This window comes from Chamaea fasciata, unplaced genomic scaffold (genome assembly GCF_029207755.1).
Source record: "Chamaea fasciata isolate MVZ Bird 193981 ecotype frontalis unplaced genomic scaffold, bChaFas1.0.hap1 SCAF_1, whole genome shotgun sequence".
NCBI lineage: Eukaryota > Metazoa > Chordata > Aves > Passeriformes > Sylviidae > Chamaea > Chamaea fasciata.
This window is the reverse complement of record NW_027094086.1, coordinates 105827235-105842962: the sequence shown is the minus strand read 5'-3', so window position 1 is coordinate 105842962 and position 15728 is coordinate 105827235. Positions and strand designations below refer to the sequence as shown.

At 38.4% G+C, this 15728-nt stretch overlaps 1 protein-coding gene across 7 annotated transcripts in view; it reads right to left on the bottom strand.

Annotated features, from left to right (window-relative positions):
- ELMO1 (engulfment and cell motility 1) overlaps positions 1 to 15728 on the bottom strand; it is a 304867-nt gene that overhangs the window by 140662 nt on the left and 148477 nt on the right. For all 7 annotated transcript variants that reach the window (XM_066192198.1, XM_066192190.1, XM_066192232.1 and 4 more), the window contains one exon: positions 8259 to 8367. In XM_066192198.1, the coding sequence (XP_066048295.1) occupies positions 8259 to 8367 (109 nt within the window). The remainder of the gene's footprint in view (positions 1 to 8258; positions 8368 to 15728) is intronic.

Genomic DNA, 15728 nt, shown 5'->3' with positions numbered 1-15728 from the left:
TTAAAAAGGTATCTATTTTTTCTTAGAATAAAGTCTAAGAGAGTAAAGCTTTCTGACAGCGGACCTGACTATACAGTCAACAGCAACCCAGAAGTGTCTCCAAGTGTCTTGCAAGCATCCATGAAGCTCCATGCATCAGGGATAACCAGAGACAATTAATGGTACATTGACTACCTCAAGGCCAATCCAGTAAAGGATTGTTAAAGGATACTCTTGCTGCGCAGTGAAAGGAGTATTCTTTGTAAAGCCTTGTGCATTTCCCAGAACACTACATATGTACTGGCCTTTGAAAGACTTGTCTTGGGAACTAAAAGAATCAATAGCTAATGCTCATTTCATCAGAGATCCTGCTAATGCAATCGTCCTCAACTCCCAAAATCATTCTGCCTTTCTCTGGAAGAGGTGATTTTCTCCTCACCTGTAGCACATTTTATCTTTCACCCTGAAAGCCCTTTACCTTTGCCAACACAAACATTTCTGGAATATACAAACCAACATTAATATACACCAAAATTTGCCATTTAAAAAATAAATCTGGGCTTTTATACATTGTTCAATTCTGTTTGTGTACAATTCATCAAGCAACTTTACTCTCTGAAAAGGAGCAGCTGCAAAATTTCCAGTCTGTTGCGCTGCAGTGCTGTGAAACCATGAGGGCTAACTTCAGAATTGAAGCATAACTTGCTGCAAAATACAAGAGACTATGGCTACTTTTAGCAAATCTATATTTACAAAATATTACCATAAAACGAAATGAGGGAGTAAAAAATGGATTCAAAGATTATTCTTCTCTTAACTTCAACCTGCTCGGAATTAAAATGTCTGTGAACAATGACTAGCCCTTAAAATGTACAGAAATTGCTCCAGAAAAGCAGCAAACATCTCAGCTCTCTAAAGCTCCTTTCTTCTGTGTTTCAAGTGAACTTTAAACCCCTGAATTTTATTACAAGATTTTGTCTACTGGTTCTTTCTTCAATGCACGATTAAAATCACAGAATCATTTCGGTCAGAAACACCTCCAAAGGAATCAAGTACAACTGTAAATCTAACACTGCTAAGTCCATGACTAAAGCATGTCCCAAAGTGCCACACCTACCCGTCTTTTAAATTCCCCCAGAAATGGTGACTCAACCACTTCCTGGGCAGCCTGTTCCAAGGTTTGGCATTGCAGGAAAGACGTTTGCTATATCTTTTATGTTCTTGGGAAACCAAGAAGTGCTGTGGAACACACCAAATGAACAGCTAAAAGAGCTCTACAAGCCCAGAAGAGATGCTGAGATGTTTTAGGGATTTTATTTTTTTTTTCTATAGAAATTAATAAAAAATATTTTAACCAATGGAAACTTATTCCTATGGCAATAATTCAAATTACTTTAACATTTCTTGTTTATTGCCACATCTGCCCAGACTTTTAAGCAGCTATGTTATGCACTATGGCCTATTTTTAAGAATTCAAAAATCCTAGAATTGGGTTCCAATAATCACATTGAAACAAATTACAGCTGTTATTCTATCATGCTATCAAATTTGCCAAAGCTCCAGCTTTCAGAAACTGCAGGAAATCATCATCACGACTTCTTTTTTCTCCTCTCATCATTCTTCAGCTTCCTGTCCCATTAGTTCCCTAGCTCAGCACCCATACAGCTAATGTCTACACTTTACTCCCAGTTTGAATTTATTAGTTTTTAACTTTTAGGTCCTGATTCCTGCTACCCATTTCAATACCAGACAAAAAAGTTCTTCAGTCTTAATGAAACTACCTTTGTTGACTTTTGGATACATTAATCAGTTTCTTGAAAAAAAAAATCCCCACATCTACATTTCTTTCTTGCCCCTAAGTGTTTTTTGAGTTGCTCTCCCTTCACCATGCTCTTTATTATTCATAATAATACTGAAAACTGAGTAAGGAAGAGGCTGAAGAATCCTGCACCAAAACCTCAGTAAGATTAAGCATTTCACACCTACAAAGCAAGCCATGATCCCTGCTTTATAGAGATCAAAGAGCAGACATAAGACAGACAGCAGGTACAAACACCAGAGGGCAGTGGGCAGGCCAGCATTTCCAGCTAACTGACCCAGCAGCCAACACTGCACCAGCTTTGAAGCCATCAGTACCATGTGTAGAAAATAACATTCCTAAATCTGTTTCACTGTCACTCAGAGGTGAAAGTCAAACATCTTGCTTGAAAGGTGCCTGCAGCTCCATTGCTCCTGTTCTCACAGATTTCAGTAGAAATTTTCTAGAGATTTCACACTTTGCTATAACCATGAAGAGATTGAGTCTTTTTAGAACAAGAAGAGGTTAACTGCGTAGAAATTATTTCCCTAGAAAAAGAAAGCTTCATTTTGTCTCTCCTGTTGGATTGTGCTAGCAAACAGTGAGGACTGTTCAATAAAGTAAGATTCTGCTTTCATACAAAGGAGAAGTACAGTTTAGACTACTCAGCAAGATAATAGTTTTGCATCAAGAAGGACAAGCATATTTAATATCCATAAAGTCAGGAATGATTTGAGAGCAATGTTTCCAAAGGAAGTATTCCCCCCACTCCCTTCCCTGCTATGAACCCGTTTTCCAATGTTGCTTATCTTCCAGCAGTCATGATCTGCTTAATTTTTGCTGTGAACAGGAGTTACGTGTTAGGGTGATGGTTTGGGCAAGATGACAAAACGGTGGATAGGTAAGAATGAATTCAGCAAAAAGCTACAACAAAGGAGGTTAGAATATCTTTTTAATTCTTTTATTATATTCATAATGAAAGCTCATGATGAAAGAGAAAATTGCTACCTTTCACTAAATAATTGTTTGACCAGAAAAGTTTTACAACTTCTTAACAAACATTTCTTGACTCATTAAATTCTTTGCACTCCAGAAAATGAAATTACAAGAAAAAATGCCAGAACAATGCCAGAAAAAGAAAATCTTTTCTTTTATTTACTATTTTTAGGGCTTTATTTTATTTAAACTTAAGGAGATGGAAGAAGAGTGTAAAAAGACAATTATCTTTCAAGCAAGGGGAAACAATTTTCAAATATGACATTCAGTCATAAAAATATTGCATTTGCTGTAGTAAAAGGAAAATCAAACCACACGAGCCCTCAGGTCTGGAATGCTGATCCTGAAGTGACCAGTATGCTTCCAGGGAAAGGTCAATAGAAACAAACTACACTGCACACTATGGATTGTGCAACACAGAGGAAAAATTGTGCAAAGAGAAAAAGTGCTTCCTGACCCTTGCAGCAATCAGCTTAATCCTCAAACCATGGGCTTTGATTACCTTCATCTCAGTGGGCACAACCACGAATATCACTTTACATCATCTAATGCCCAGCACATTCTAGCTGAGAAAGGGATACCAATGTAAGAATTTCTAGGGCACTTCAACTGTGCAACCTGGGCAATAACTACAGCAAGAAATCTATAGCAAAAACATGCTGAACAGCGTCAAGCACATGAAAGTACAGTTGCATTTAGATCTTCTTTTTTTGAGAAAAAAAATCCTGTAATTTTACTCTAACAGATCCCATTATAATTAAATTCTCCATGCCAGAAAACAAAAAAAAAAAAAACCACCCCAAAAAACCAACCAACCAACCAAAAAAAAAAAAACCAAAAAAACCCCCACCAAAAACCAAACCAAAGCAAAGAAACAAAAAAACCCACAAAAAACCACAACAACAACAACAACAACAAAAAACCCCACAAAAAAACGCCAAAAAACCCCTCAAACCCAAAACCAAAAGCTAGTAAGGATATTTACATGATAGAAGCTTTAGGACAATCCATACACAGGTATCTGATATGTGGCATACACTTGAGTGCAGATCTTTGCAAAAGCCCCAAAAAACACCCCACATCAAAACAATCAAATCGGAACATTGGCAGTTGAACATCTGTGTCCTGCTCAAAAATGCACGAAATCTGACATGCCTTAACTACAGAAGAACTTCAGGAATGCAGTGATAATGGCATGTGAACATCTTTAGACTACTGCCCTGTTGATAGCACTCTTTCCTCAGTGCACACAGCATTAATTTATCTTTCCTCTGCCAGAGACAAGCCTCTTCACCTGCTTCAATGCTAAACTTAATTTGAACCTGTATGGAAAGAAGGCAACAAGTCCAAGAAGTTGTACTAGTTCTGTGTACATCAGGTAACATGGTCTAATACCATTTCCCACCAGGAATAAGAATTTTAAGTGATGCTGAGGGCAGAAACAACGTCATGTGCTGAGGAGAGGTGCAGAGAGCTGGACACTGTAGGCACAGATCAGAGAGCATTAGGGTTACTTAAGTAAAACACTGGCTTCTTTCTCATGACAGATACCAGGTTTAATGAACTCCTAATCTCCTATTAAATTTACTAACTCCAGTTCTGGAAGGTCAAAGGTTTTCTGGATCTCATTTTTAATTTTTACATTTATCTGCAATGTTACTCTCTCCCAGCAAAGCTGGCAGTCTGTTAATGGGTATTCCTTCTCCTCGGAGCATATATGATATGTACTAAGAACTTGAATAAGAGGGAAGGTGGAGGCTACCTCAGCTTTCATAGCTACTTCGGAGGAAAATGGCCCCACCTTTTCTCCTCTTTGTAAACCTGTCAGTGTATTAGGAATGAGGAGTATCTAAGTACCTCATTGTACAGGAAGAAGAGGATTGACCACTGGGTCACAATGCTCCTCTGATGTCATCTCCAAGACAGAGGACAAAAAGAAAATCCTCTTGTTCAACAAGATATACAAGGGAAGCTATTACTGCAGAAATCAGAATTACTACAGTGTTTGCTAAGATGAGTGCCTGGGCAAGTACTCATTGAAGACATTCTGTTCAATGCCATTTTAACAGCAACAGTAGTACAAGATTAAAAGATTTATAGTTAAATATCCCACTCTTTCATGAATCAGAAGTTTTAGTGAAGAGGCTTATGGATATGTTGAGTTCTAGCTTCCATGTTACTAAAACACTACACCAACCTTCCTCTTAAGTTTTACCTCCTCTACTCTACAAGTCCACCTCTGTAAAGCAGTTACCATATGCTCAACTCACAGCTTGCACTTGAGCTTTCTCTATTTACACAGGATCTAAACATACACTTTAATGCTTTGCTGAAAGAGAAATGGATTTTCCAGTCATGGACATTTTGGAATCAAAGTCAAAGAATTAAGAAGTCCAGAACCTGGATTTGTGGACATACAAAAGTAGAATGGCATGCCTTTAACACTGTTTGTGAGTCCTTGCTGGGATAAACGTGTGCTTGAGAGGACCAAAAAGAAATAGAAAAATGCCTTTTCATTGCCCAAAGGTATTTAATATGGTGAAGCAAGAGGAATATAATCAGCATTACAGTGCTCTTCATAAATAATGGACAATCTAGCAGCTTTTATCTACTCTGCACTTTAAAAAAGTTTCTACTGCTGAATATTTCATGAGCAAAAGGTCATTTACTGTGGCTTTTAAATTATACAATTCAGAAACTGTTAGGAAAAAAGTTCTTTGTTGCAGTGCAATACTGGTGAGTTTTGACTATCTGGAGAAACATGGGTCACCTTAAATATGTATTTTGAAACCTACCACATACAAACTACCTGGGACATCTTTGCCCTGAACTATAACTACTGATTCTTAAGATGTCCTATCCTATTTAGTAATATAGTATTTAATCTCAAGTGAAGCATAAACCTGAATGTGCATTCTCCTGAGATGTCAGTTCTAGTTTGGATTTCTTATCAAAATATACTGCTGATCACAGGTCATTTAATATATCTGTGAGAGCCATTTTCAAGAAATCTATTTTCCACACATTATTTTAAAGGTGTATTTTATTACAGTCCTTTAAATGACAATTAGAGTTCCACATAAACAAAACCATTAAGGAAGCAAGCTGGCAAACAGGTGAATTGTCAAGATGAGTTAGAAGTAACCTTAGCTCTGTCCCCTGTGAATATAAGGCCACAACACAGACCTATTGCTGCATCCAGAGACAGATGTTCTGTGGGTGTAGATCAGCATGACTTTACAGAAGTCAGTCATGCTACATCTGGTTTCTATCAACAGAAGCACCAGTACATTTCTCCTTAGCATCATAACATTTACAACATTCCACACCTATAAATGACCACCACGGGAGCCTGCTGCACAACAGCACACCAAGCATGCCAGAGACTTGCAGCCTCAGTAACACCAAAACAAGTGGCTTTGGAACATTGAGAGGTAACATCCTTTAGCCAGAGCTATCCTCAGGGAACTTTTCTATTTTCTTTCTAACCCCACACTTTCAAACCACAGGGCTACTCTAACAAAAAAAAAACACCAAAAAACCAATTGAAAAAACACAAACACCCCCCCCTCCAAAACAACAAAAACCAAACAACCAACCCACAAACAAAACAAAAACCAAATTTTAAAATACGACAATTCATTTTGGCTTTAAAACTAAGGTACTTTGTACATATGGTAACTGAGCTCCTACCCCAAATCCTCATATTTTATTCACAGTCCCCACTTAAAAATGAAACAAACCAACCAACCAACCAACCAACCAAACATATATGGAAAAAGTTTAAACATGAGAGGACCTATTTGCAGAAGTTAGAAGCAATCAGGACAAACAGTATCACACACAGCAAATCATCTACATACAGCCCCCTGCATATACAGATGACAAACCTGTCTGTGGCAAAAAAAGAAGTTTATTTATCAAAAGACTTATGACACTGGAAGGAGGAAATGTGAGACACCAGGCTATCCTCAAGATCAGTTGTCTTTCTTAGCAACAAATTCTAGTAAAAGCCCCATGGAGTGATGGGACATGCATTAAAACACCATGTACAAAGCTGCTCTTTGGATTTCAGATATTCTTCTGTGCATTTGTAAAAATAAAATTGATCTTTAGCACTTATTTCAAGTAGGCTTACAGCTTTGTTGAGATCATATGTCCCTCCTACATTTACCAGCAGAAAAATTCAGACAGATCTGTCATGCGTGATTTGGCATTAGACACCTCAACTGCAGCAGTAAGGTTATTTTAAAGAGTCGTGTCTGCTACAGTCTGAACCTTATACAACACATTATCATTGCCAAACATCTAAAACAGTTGCTAAACTCTTTATTTATAAACATAGTGAATGCAGTCTTTAATAGCTCTAGTTTACTTAGGATGGTATTCAAAAGCCAATATTGTCTCATTTATCTGGGTCTGTCAAACACAAATATCAACTTGGAAGCTGCAAGAAATGCACAGGTTTTATCCTGGCCCATTGCACAGAGACAGATTTTTTCTTTGGTCAGTAAATTCTCTCAAGACATTACATTTAAAAACTTCAGGTGTATCAACAGCCAAAGCATACTTTTAAAACAGCTTTTGATGCCTGTTGCAAAGTTAGTAGGAACAACAATACCTACAGGCTCTCTTGCTGTCATTTACATTTCTCTACTCTCATTATATTTCATGGACTTGGGTGTAAAGATAAAAGAAAAAGATCCTTATTAGGGAAAAAATTTTCAAAAGGAAGATGTCTCTGAGGAAAGGAAAGCATCTCAGCTGTACCCCCTGCTTCTGCAAGGAGAAAATGAAATTTTTTGGTAAAGCTTGCCAAAACAGACTGCAGCTGGATCCAAAATATTATTGATGGGTAAAAAAAATTATATGTATCGATAAACACCAACACTCTAGACTAATGAAGATACAGACATGCTCTTCTGTTTGATAGTATCTAACAATTTGTCATGGAACTGTAATTGAAGCCAAAACCAGCTTGTTTACTCTGTATTAAAATACAGTATTTCATATCACACTTTCAGAGTAAATTATATGTCTATCATCTGATATTTAGATAGATATATCAACTGATATTCAGATATCTAAGAGAAAATGGTTTGTGTCAGTTTAGATAAGCAATCCCACAAGGAATGATACTTACATAAAAAACTTATGGACTAGGTCATGGAATGTAACAACATGAAGTCTCCTACACCAAATCACCCACTTGGAAATGAACTGACTTCTCTAGAAATTATGCAACTGCCCTGCTTCCTATAGAAGAGAGTAAAAGAATAGATGCCCATTTGCCCTATTCCACCCTCAGCCCCGTGATGCCACAAACTGGTAAGAGAGAGAGAAAACACGTAGTCATCCTGAGTGCCAGTGTTCTTTGTGTAACTATGCCAAGACACGCTTCTTGGAAGAAAATTCTTGCATCGAAAAAACTCAGGTATCACTGAACTCACTCCACAGTTCTTAGGGGTCAAACAGATCAACTTACGTAGCTCTCCTACTTTCAGAATTTCACACAGCATCTTTGTCAGCTCAATGCTGCTTCGGCCAAATGGGCACTCATGCTTGTCTTCTCGACTGCTGTTCTCCAGGACAATCTGAAGGTGGAATCAAAATGGAAAATAATCAGTTTGAAGAACCCATGAGCTGCCGACACTGTTCTCCATATCCAATATTTACAAGACATACCAGACTTAGTCTAGGAAACTGTTATGGGGAATTTAGGAAAACGCATTTTCACAAAACTTAGTCTTCCCTGCAGCTAAACGACCTATGCTGTTTATGTCATGGCTTCAAACTGAAAGAGAGTAGGTTTAGATGAGATATTAGGAAGAAACTCTTTACTGTGAGGGTGGTGAAGGCACTGGAACAGGTTGCCTACAGAAGCTGTGGATGCCCCATCCCTAGAAGTGTTCAAGGCCCGGCTGGTTGGGGCTTTGTGTAACCTAGTAAAGTGGAAGGTTTCCCTGCCCTGAGCTTGGAACTTGATGATTTCTGGGATCCCTTCCAAACCATTCTATGATTCTATGTCTGAGGCAGTCAGCAACATATAAGCAGTGCTGTTCCATGACTGACTGGGAAGTTTTGCCATTGCCACACAATGTTGATGTTCTGCACCACCTGACTTGGAGAAACTGAAGTAGAAGCCAAAGAGAAAGAAATAGTTTCATTTTAAATGTGCTGGTTAAAGGAAATTAGGTAAACTATTGATAGGCATGAACACATCTAGAAGGATCCATAAAACCAAACTGGGACAGAATTTTCATAGTTGGATTCAGTCTTCAAAGTAGGCTCAAGTGATAAAATCAAACAGCTCACAAAGGAAGAAAGTATCTGCGTTCTCTCTACTATCAAAAGAACTTTTGCTTATGTACAAAACTTTTCAGGGAACTATCACTCTTGCACCAAGCCCATGCATGCTGCAAAAATGACTGAAAGAGAGCCTTTGCATTCTCTATTGAGTGACACTAATGGGAAATATGGGAAATAAATGGGATATATACCCATTAAGTTCTGCCATATCTGATACAGTTGAGATAAAGTCTTCCTTGGCACTACAACTAAATAAGAAATGAAAAGTTATAAAAATACTATAGATTTCACTGAAGCAGTGAGCCTGAAAAAAGAGCAAAATAGGGTCTGGAAAAAAAATGAAATGGTAAAACAAGTTTGCAGTAAGAATTGTCTTTGCAGAACAAACTATGCCACTTTACAAAAAGAAAAACCTCATTCTAAACAGCTGCTGCATAGCCTAGGGATGAGGGACAGAAGACGAAAATGAATTTCCAAGGTAAAAATTTTTGCCAAGCACCAGAGAATCCCAGAGGGTGTCAATTTTTTTCTCAATAATATGTGTTTAGACATTGGTCTCTGCTTTGCATTGCTCCTATCTTGTTAGCTCCCATCTCCATTATGGTTTTTGTTTGTTTGGCTTTTTTTTGTTGTTGTTTGTGAACCTGTTTGTGATTTTTACTTCTTTTAAATCCTTCCATTTTTATAGCAAAGAAAGCTTTGCAAGGGGCTTCAAGGCTGGAATTTCATCCAAAACCAGGAGGAAAGGTGGAGGGGGGGAACAGTTCAATGCTGGATACCTCTAAAAACTTCCCCTCACTCCCCAGATCTTGGTTTTTGACCTTTTAGGTCTAGAAGCCTTTCCTGTGAAGCAGTTACAAGTGGGAAAAGAGTGAAAACCCTAAGGCAAGTAGGAAAGCTATGTGCTTCACACAGCATGCCAAAGTCTCTTCAAAAAGCATCTATTTTAGTCCTACAGCACAAAGGGCAGCCTCTAGCTCCTCCCAATTCATCACCCAGGGATGTAAAAGGATAGATGCTCTCAGTGTTATGAGAAAGCATGATCTCTGATCTCTTGGTTTTGCTGTCCAATGCTGCTGATGTTACCTTTGATTACCTTATACTTACCACAGAGGCTTAGAAAGTCATTAGGGATATGACATATACTTTATCACCACAAATTTTTACTAGCCTTTTCCAATAGTATAGCATCATGTTCCAGAGCCTGCCAAGAGGACTTTTCTTTCTAAAAGTTTTGGTTTAAATGGCATGTAATTGCTCCATGTCATCTCTGGATGACAGTAAATCCGAGAAGCACCCTTGCTATTTTTGTTTTACGTTGCTGCAGCCACTGTTCAAGAAACATGTGAATATGACTTTATATTCTGGATGAGTCATCCTGCTTCAGTCTCTCTCATGGAGGATAGTGCTACAGTTCTACACCCAAAAGCAGAAGCAATGATAGAGTAGCACCAGCACAATGGAAAGCTGTGTGTCTCAGTACCTCCCTAAGATCACTTCTCTCGTTCTTTTTATTACCCTGCTTTATCTCTCACATAATAAAACATAAAATCTGCATACTAGAGCAGGGGGTTGCTTCAACACAGATTTAGATACAGCAGAGAAACACTGGTAATAAAATCAATGGAGAGGCAAATTGAAAGGGCAAGGGGGAGGGAGAGGGAAGCATCAGGATGCATTCCTGCTCGCTTTTGGCAAATGCACTTTGCTGAGTCTCACATTAACCCGACATATTAACATTTCATGAGCACATAAATATTTAATGGTGACACCATATATGCATATAATGTAAGACAGAATTACAGCAATCAATAAGAATGCCAGAGAAATAGTTAAGGCACTGTGTATTGCTATACAGCAAATTAAATGGCAATTTGAGTAATCAATATGTAAAGCAGTCTTGAAATGATCCTCAGACACACTCTCTACAAGCATCAGATTTTTTAGCACTGGCTGTACAAAATAAAGCAGCGCTGCCATGTTACATTTCCTTAAGAAAGGAAGATGGACGGCCCTTTACTGCATCTAAATATCTGTAGGCAAATTTGACAGATATGGATCTTCTGCAAGAAACAGCAACAGTAAAAAGGGAAAGAAAAAAAAAAGGTTCTTATAAATATGCAAACAGAAATCATTCCTAGTCTTGGCAACAGATTTACAACATTCATTATTATATTTGTAATAGTCTTTTCACGACTTCACGACTCATATCCTGTTCCAAAGTAAAATGCTATAAATAGAGCTGATAAGGACATGGTTGTAATGTTATTTCCTTTATCACTCTGGTTACGGAGGAGAAATAAGCAGGGAATGGACACATTCACTTCATAAACTGGTGAAAACAATACCAGGAAAAAAATAGAACACACAGTTCAAGACAGAAAACACTTTCTTCTATCTATAGAGCATACTCCTGGCTTGCATCATGTTTTTATCACAACACTTATTTTACCACTGGAAGGAAAATAGTGAGGAAGTTGAAGCTCACACAACCTTCCTTTAAACAGAGGTCTATCATTAATGCTCATTAAGTGTTCCACCCTACTATCTTCCTCCTCCTCCCCATCAAAAATCCAGAGTGAGTTGCAGATCCACCAGACATTTCACAATCAGTAGCTACAGTGGTTAAATCTTGCTTGTGGAAAACAAATATTCAAAAGCTGAGACCATGGACATGACAGTAGAATTCCTGGCACCACAGAATCCCAAAATCATTTAGGTTGGAAAAGACATTTAAAATCATCCAGCCCAAACATTAACCCAACGTTGCTAAGTCCACCACTAACTAAGCCATGCCTCTAAGTGCCTACATCTACACGTCTTTTAAATACCACCAGGGATGGTGACTCAACCACTCCCCACTCCCCAGGACAGCCTGTTCCAATTGTTGACAACCTTTCCATGAAGAAATTTTTCCCAGTATCCAACCTAAACCTCCTCTAGCACAACTTGAAGCAAATTTCCTCTTGTCTTTCCTCTTCCTTGGGAGAGGAGAACAACTCCTACCTTGCTACAACCTCCTTTCAGGGAGTTGTAGAGAGTGACAAAGTCTCCTTTGAGCCTCCTTTTCTCCAGGTTAAACACCCCTAGCTCCCTCAGCTGGTCCTCATAGGACTTGTGATCCAAACCCCTCACAGCTCCATCGCCCTTCTCTTTGACAAACTCCGGCAATCCAATGTCCTTCTTTCAAGTGAAGGGCTCAAAACTTAACACAGGATTCAAGGTGTGGCCTCACCACTGTTGAGTACAGGGGGACAATCACTGTCCTGGCCACAGTATTGCTGATCCAAGCCAGGATTATCTTGGCCTTTTTGGCCACATGGGCACACTGCTGGCTTGTATCCCATCTTCCTTTGGTACTGTCTTGACAATGGTTTACTTGGTTGCCCTTTATTTTCATACTACAAATCTATTTCTGCCAGTTTGTCCTGTCTTCAGTCTTTGTGAAGTTACAGAATTGGGTAGGTCCAACATGGAAATGTAGCCTATAATACACCAGATGTTATACAGTTAAAAACCAAAATGAGCTCACAGTACAGGAGCATTTAATTCTCTGCAGATCCTCTTCTTTTCCTCTTGTGTCTTTGATCAATACTGCACATCACCGTGAGGCAGAAAAAAAAAAATCCACCATAATGTGTAGTGTTCAACAACGTATATTTTTCCTTTAGAGAAAAGCAAAAAAGTCCAGACAAAAAATCTCAACAGAAAAGCAAAAGAAAATTACCAAGAGGGGGCAGACAGGAAAAGCCTTAGTGATGTTCTTTGTAAAAATAAACAAGAACAAAACAATAGCAGCTCAGAAAATGGAAGGAAAAAAAGACAAAGTGAGTGAGAGAAGCATAGAATGAGAAGAAAATGAATGAGATGAATTGACTAGCAGAGAAGAGAAAGGAAGAGGTTTAAAATGTTTTTTAAAAACGTAAGGGGTGGAAAGTTTTTAGGAAAACAGTGTTATCCATTTTCTCATGCTAAGGCTTGAGAATTTGACAGTACTTGCAATAGAATACAGTCCTGTACAGTTATTATTTCAAATAATAATAAAATAAACAGTCCTGTACAGTTATTATTTTAAATTTAGTACTATACATGTCCATCTGTCTATGGAACTAAATCCAGCTGGTGTCCAGTCACAAGTGGTGTACCCCAGGGATCAGTATGGAGCCTAGTCCTGTTTAACATCTCTGACAATGATTTGGATGAGGGGATTGAGTGCCCCTTCAGTCAGTTCACAGATGATGCCAAGTTGGATGGGAGTGCTGATCTTCTGGAGGGTAAGAAGGCTCTGCAGAGGGATCTTGACAGACTGGATGGATGAGATGAGGAAAACTGTATGAGGTTTAACAAGATACCTAACAGTGGCCTGGCTATAAAATATAAAAATTTGTTTCTAAATCTAATTTAAAACCCCCAAACCTAAAATAAAGAAAGTAAATATATAAAATGTAAATATGCAAAATAAGTAAATAAAACCATTAAAAGTTATTTTTTAAATTTCAAACAAAATAAATTTAAGTATCATGCCAAGATCACAGAGGAATAATGCAAATTCTCCAGTAGCAAAAAAACACCTTAAAAGACACCAATCTCAAAATCAAAATGATTTTCTAAATTTATGGCAGCGTGCCTTTACGATTTTCCATTGAATTATTCATTGAGTCTGTCACTACCTCAAGAGCCCAAAATAGACCCTCAGGAAGGCAGTGGACTTAGTGAAGGATTTTCCACACTTGTCTACCATGGGTTTTAAAGTCTGCATCAGCTTCCGTAATGAAGCCTGTGCCTCCAACTAGGAGTAAATGACTGACAAAAGGCAAAATTTCGAAGACAGGTATCTTCAAAAGCTTCCTCATCAAAATCCAGGAGGCTGAAACCAGCAGACAGAAACATTTCTCCTTCACCGGGAAGAAATATCGACTTAGCCAGTCCCTTAATCCTTCACATTAAAGACGAAACTGTCTCAAAGTATATTGGCATGGCAACTGCAGATGTAGTTCTCAGATTCCAGAGCCAAAATAAGAGCTTGGCAATGAAATAGAGATTCATTGTGATTAGGAAATAAATACAGAACTGAAAGAAAGGCAAGATCCACTGTAGCTGCATTAATACTTCTAATAGGTCCCAGAGCAGGCAATTCAACGAATATTGCTGCACTATTAAAAAGCTGCATTTCCACAGACCAATTTTGTAAAATGATCCCTGTCTTAAGAGAGAACAAGCTTTTTAGCAGTCTGCTGCAGGTTAATATCAAGAGGTTCAGAGAGCTAGTTAGTAGAGACCATAAAAACCTCCTTAGACCCAAAATGAAAGGTCAAGCAGCATTTAAATATCCAGAAATTGCAGGGATTCTCTTCCTTTTCTCGACACTGCTTTTCTTTTTCCTACGCCTCCTTATCACATAAGGCAGGCTTCACCATTCCCTCTTCATTTAGGTGCTTTAGGTAACTCTAAGAAGCAAATCTTTAAGATGTGCTTTCTGAGAAGGGTTAGAGATCCTACAGCAGAGAGACTCAGTTTTCATTCATCCTCATGACCAACTTTGCTTTCTTCCGAAGGTAGTTTTTCATTTGCTTCAGCTTCAGCATCAGTCTTCTTCCAACATCCTTCACTCTGCACTGTCCCCTCTGATGCTGTATTTTTAATTTCCTATGCTTCCTCTCTCCCTTATCTCACTCTTCCTTGACATTCTTGAGTCATTATAGAAATTTCTGAAAGCTAAAATAAAGCAACAGTTGCTTCTGCCTGCCTCTGGAAGACACTAGAATTGCAATTTAAACAAAGATCTGAAAGAAAAGTTGAGACCTTCCACAGATAATTGAAAAATAAGAAAGGAGCCACTGATACGAGATGGCTTAACCTTTCCAAAAGTTGGGGGTTTTTTTTGGAAAATGATTATGAACTTACACTTTTCAAACAAATGTAGTGCCAAACTATCTCAAGCTAAATGTGCATGGTTCTGCAGGTGCTTACCTAGCATTAAATTTTCATTCTCACACAAACACCATAGCATGAAGCATGACTGTAATTTTTTTCTTCCATTTGAAGATAAATATGCAGTGGTTTGTCTTGTATCTTCCTCCTTCCTTTGCAGAAGAACCTCCTTCTTCTCTCTATGAAGAACCAACCCAATGATCATAAAGTGTGGTGGTAAGGCCCACAATGAAAAAGCTCCATTGCCTGTCGTTTCCAGAGGCAGCACCAGAATGTGCTCTTCACTTTGCACAGCCACAGGTATGTGAGAGGGATTTGGCATTGAGCTGGTTCAATTTGAAAACTACCGGTCAGGTATTCCTCTCCCTCCATGCCCCCACAAATGTAAGAAGGCAATGCTTTTCCTGAAGTTCTCTCCTGGCTCACCAATGGCAGAGGTGGAAGGCAGAAAACTGAAGTATCTGCAGAATATAGCAAGTTTTTGAATTTTCTTTTCTTTCATAATGTAAAACAGGCCCTATGGGTGACCTAGTGTTATTGTGGTATGACTATATGAGAAAAACATCAACCTTTACAGCACATCAATGAGCCTGGCAGCCAGAGTCACATCACAAATCCTCTAGACATGGAGTAAAGGGGAAAACCTGCAACAATCAAGAGCTAATTTCCTCTCCTCATGCATACACATCTCAGCTTTGCAGGTGGAAGGACTGTG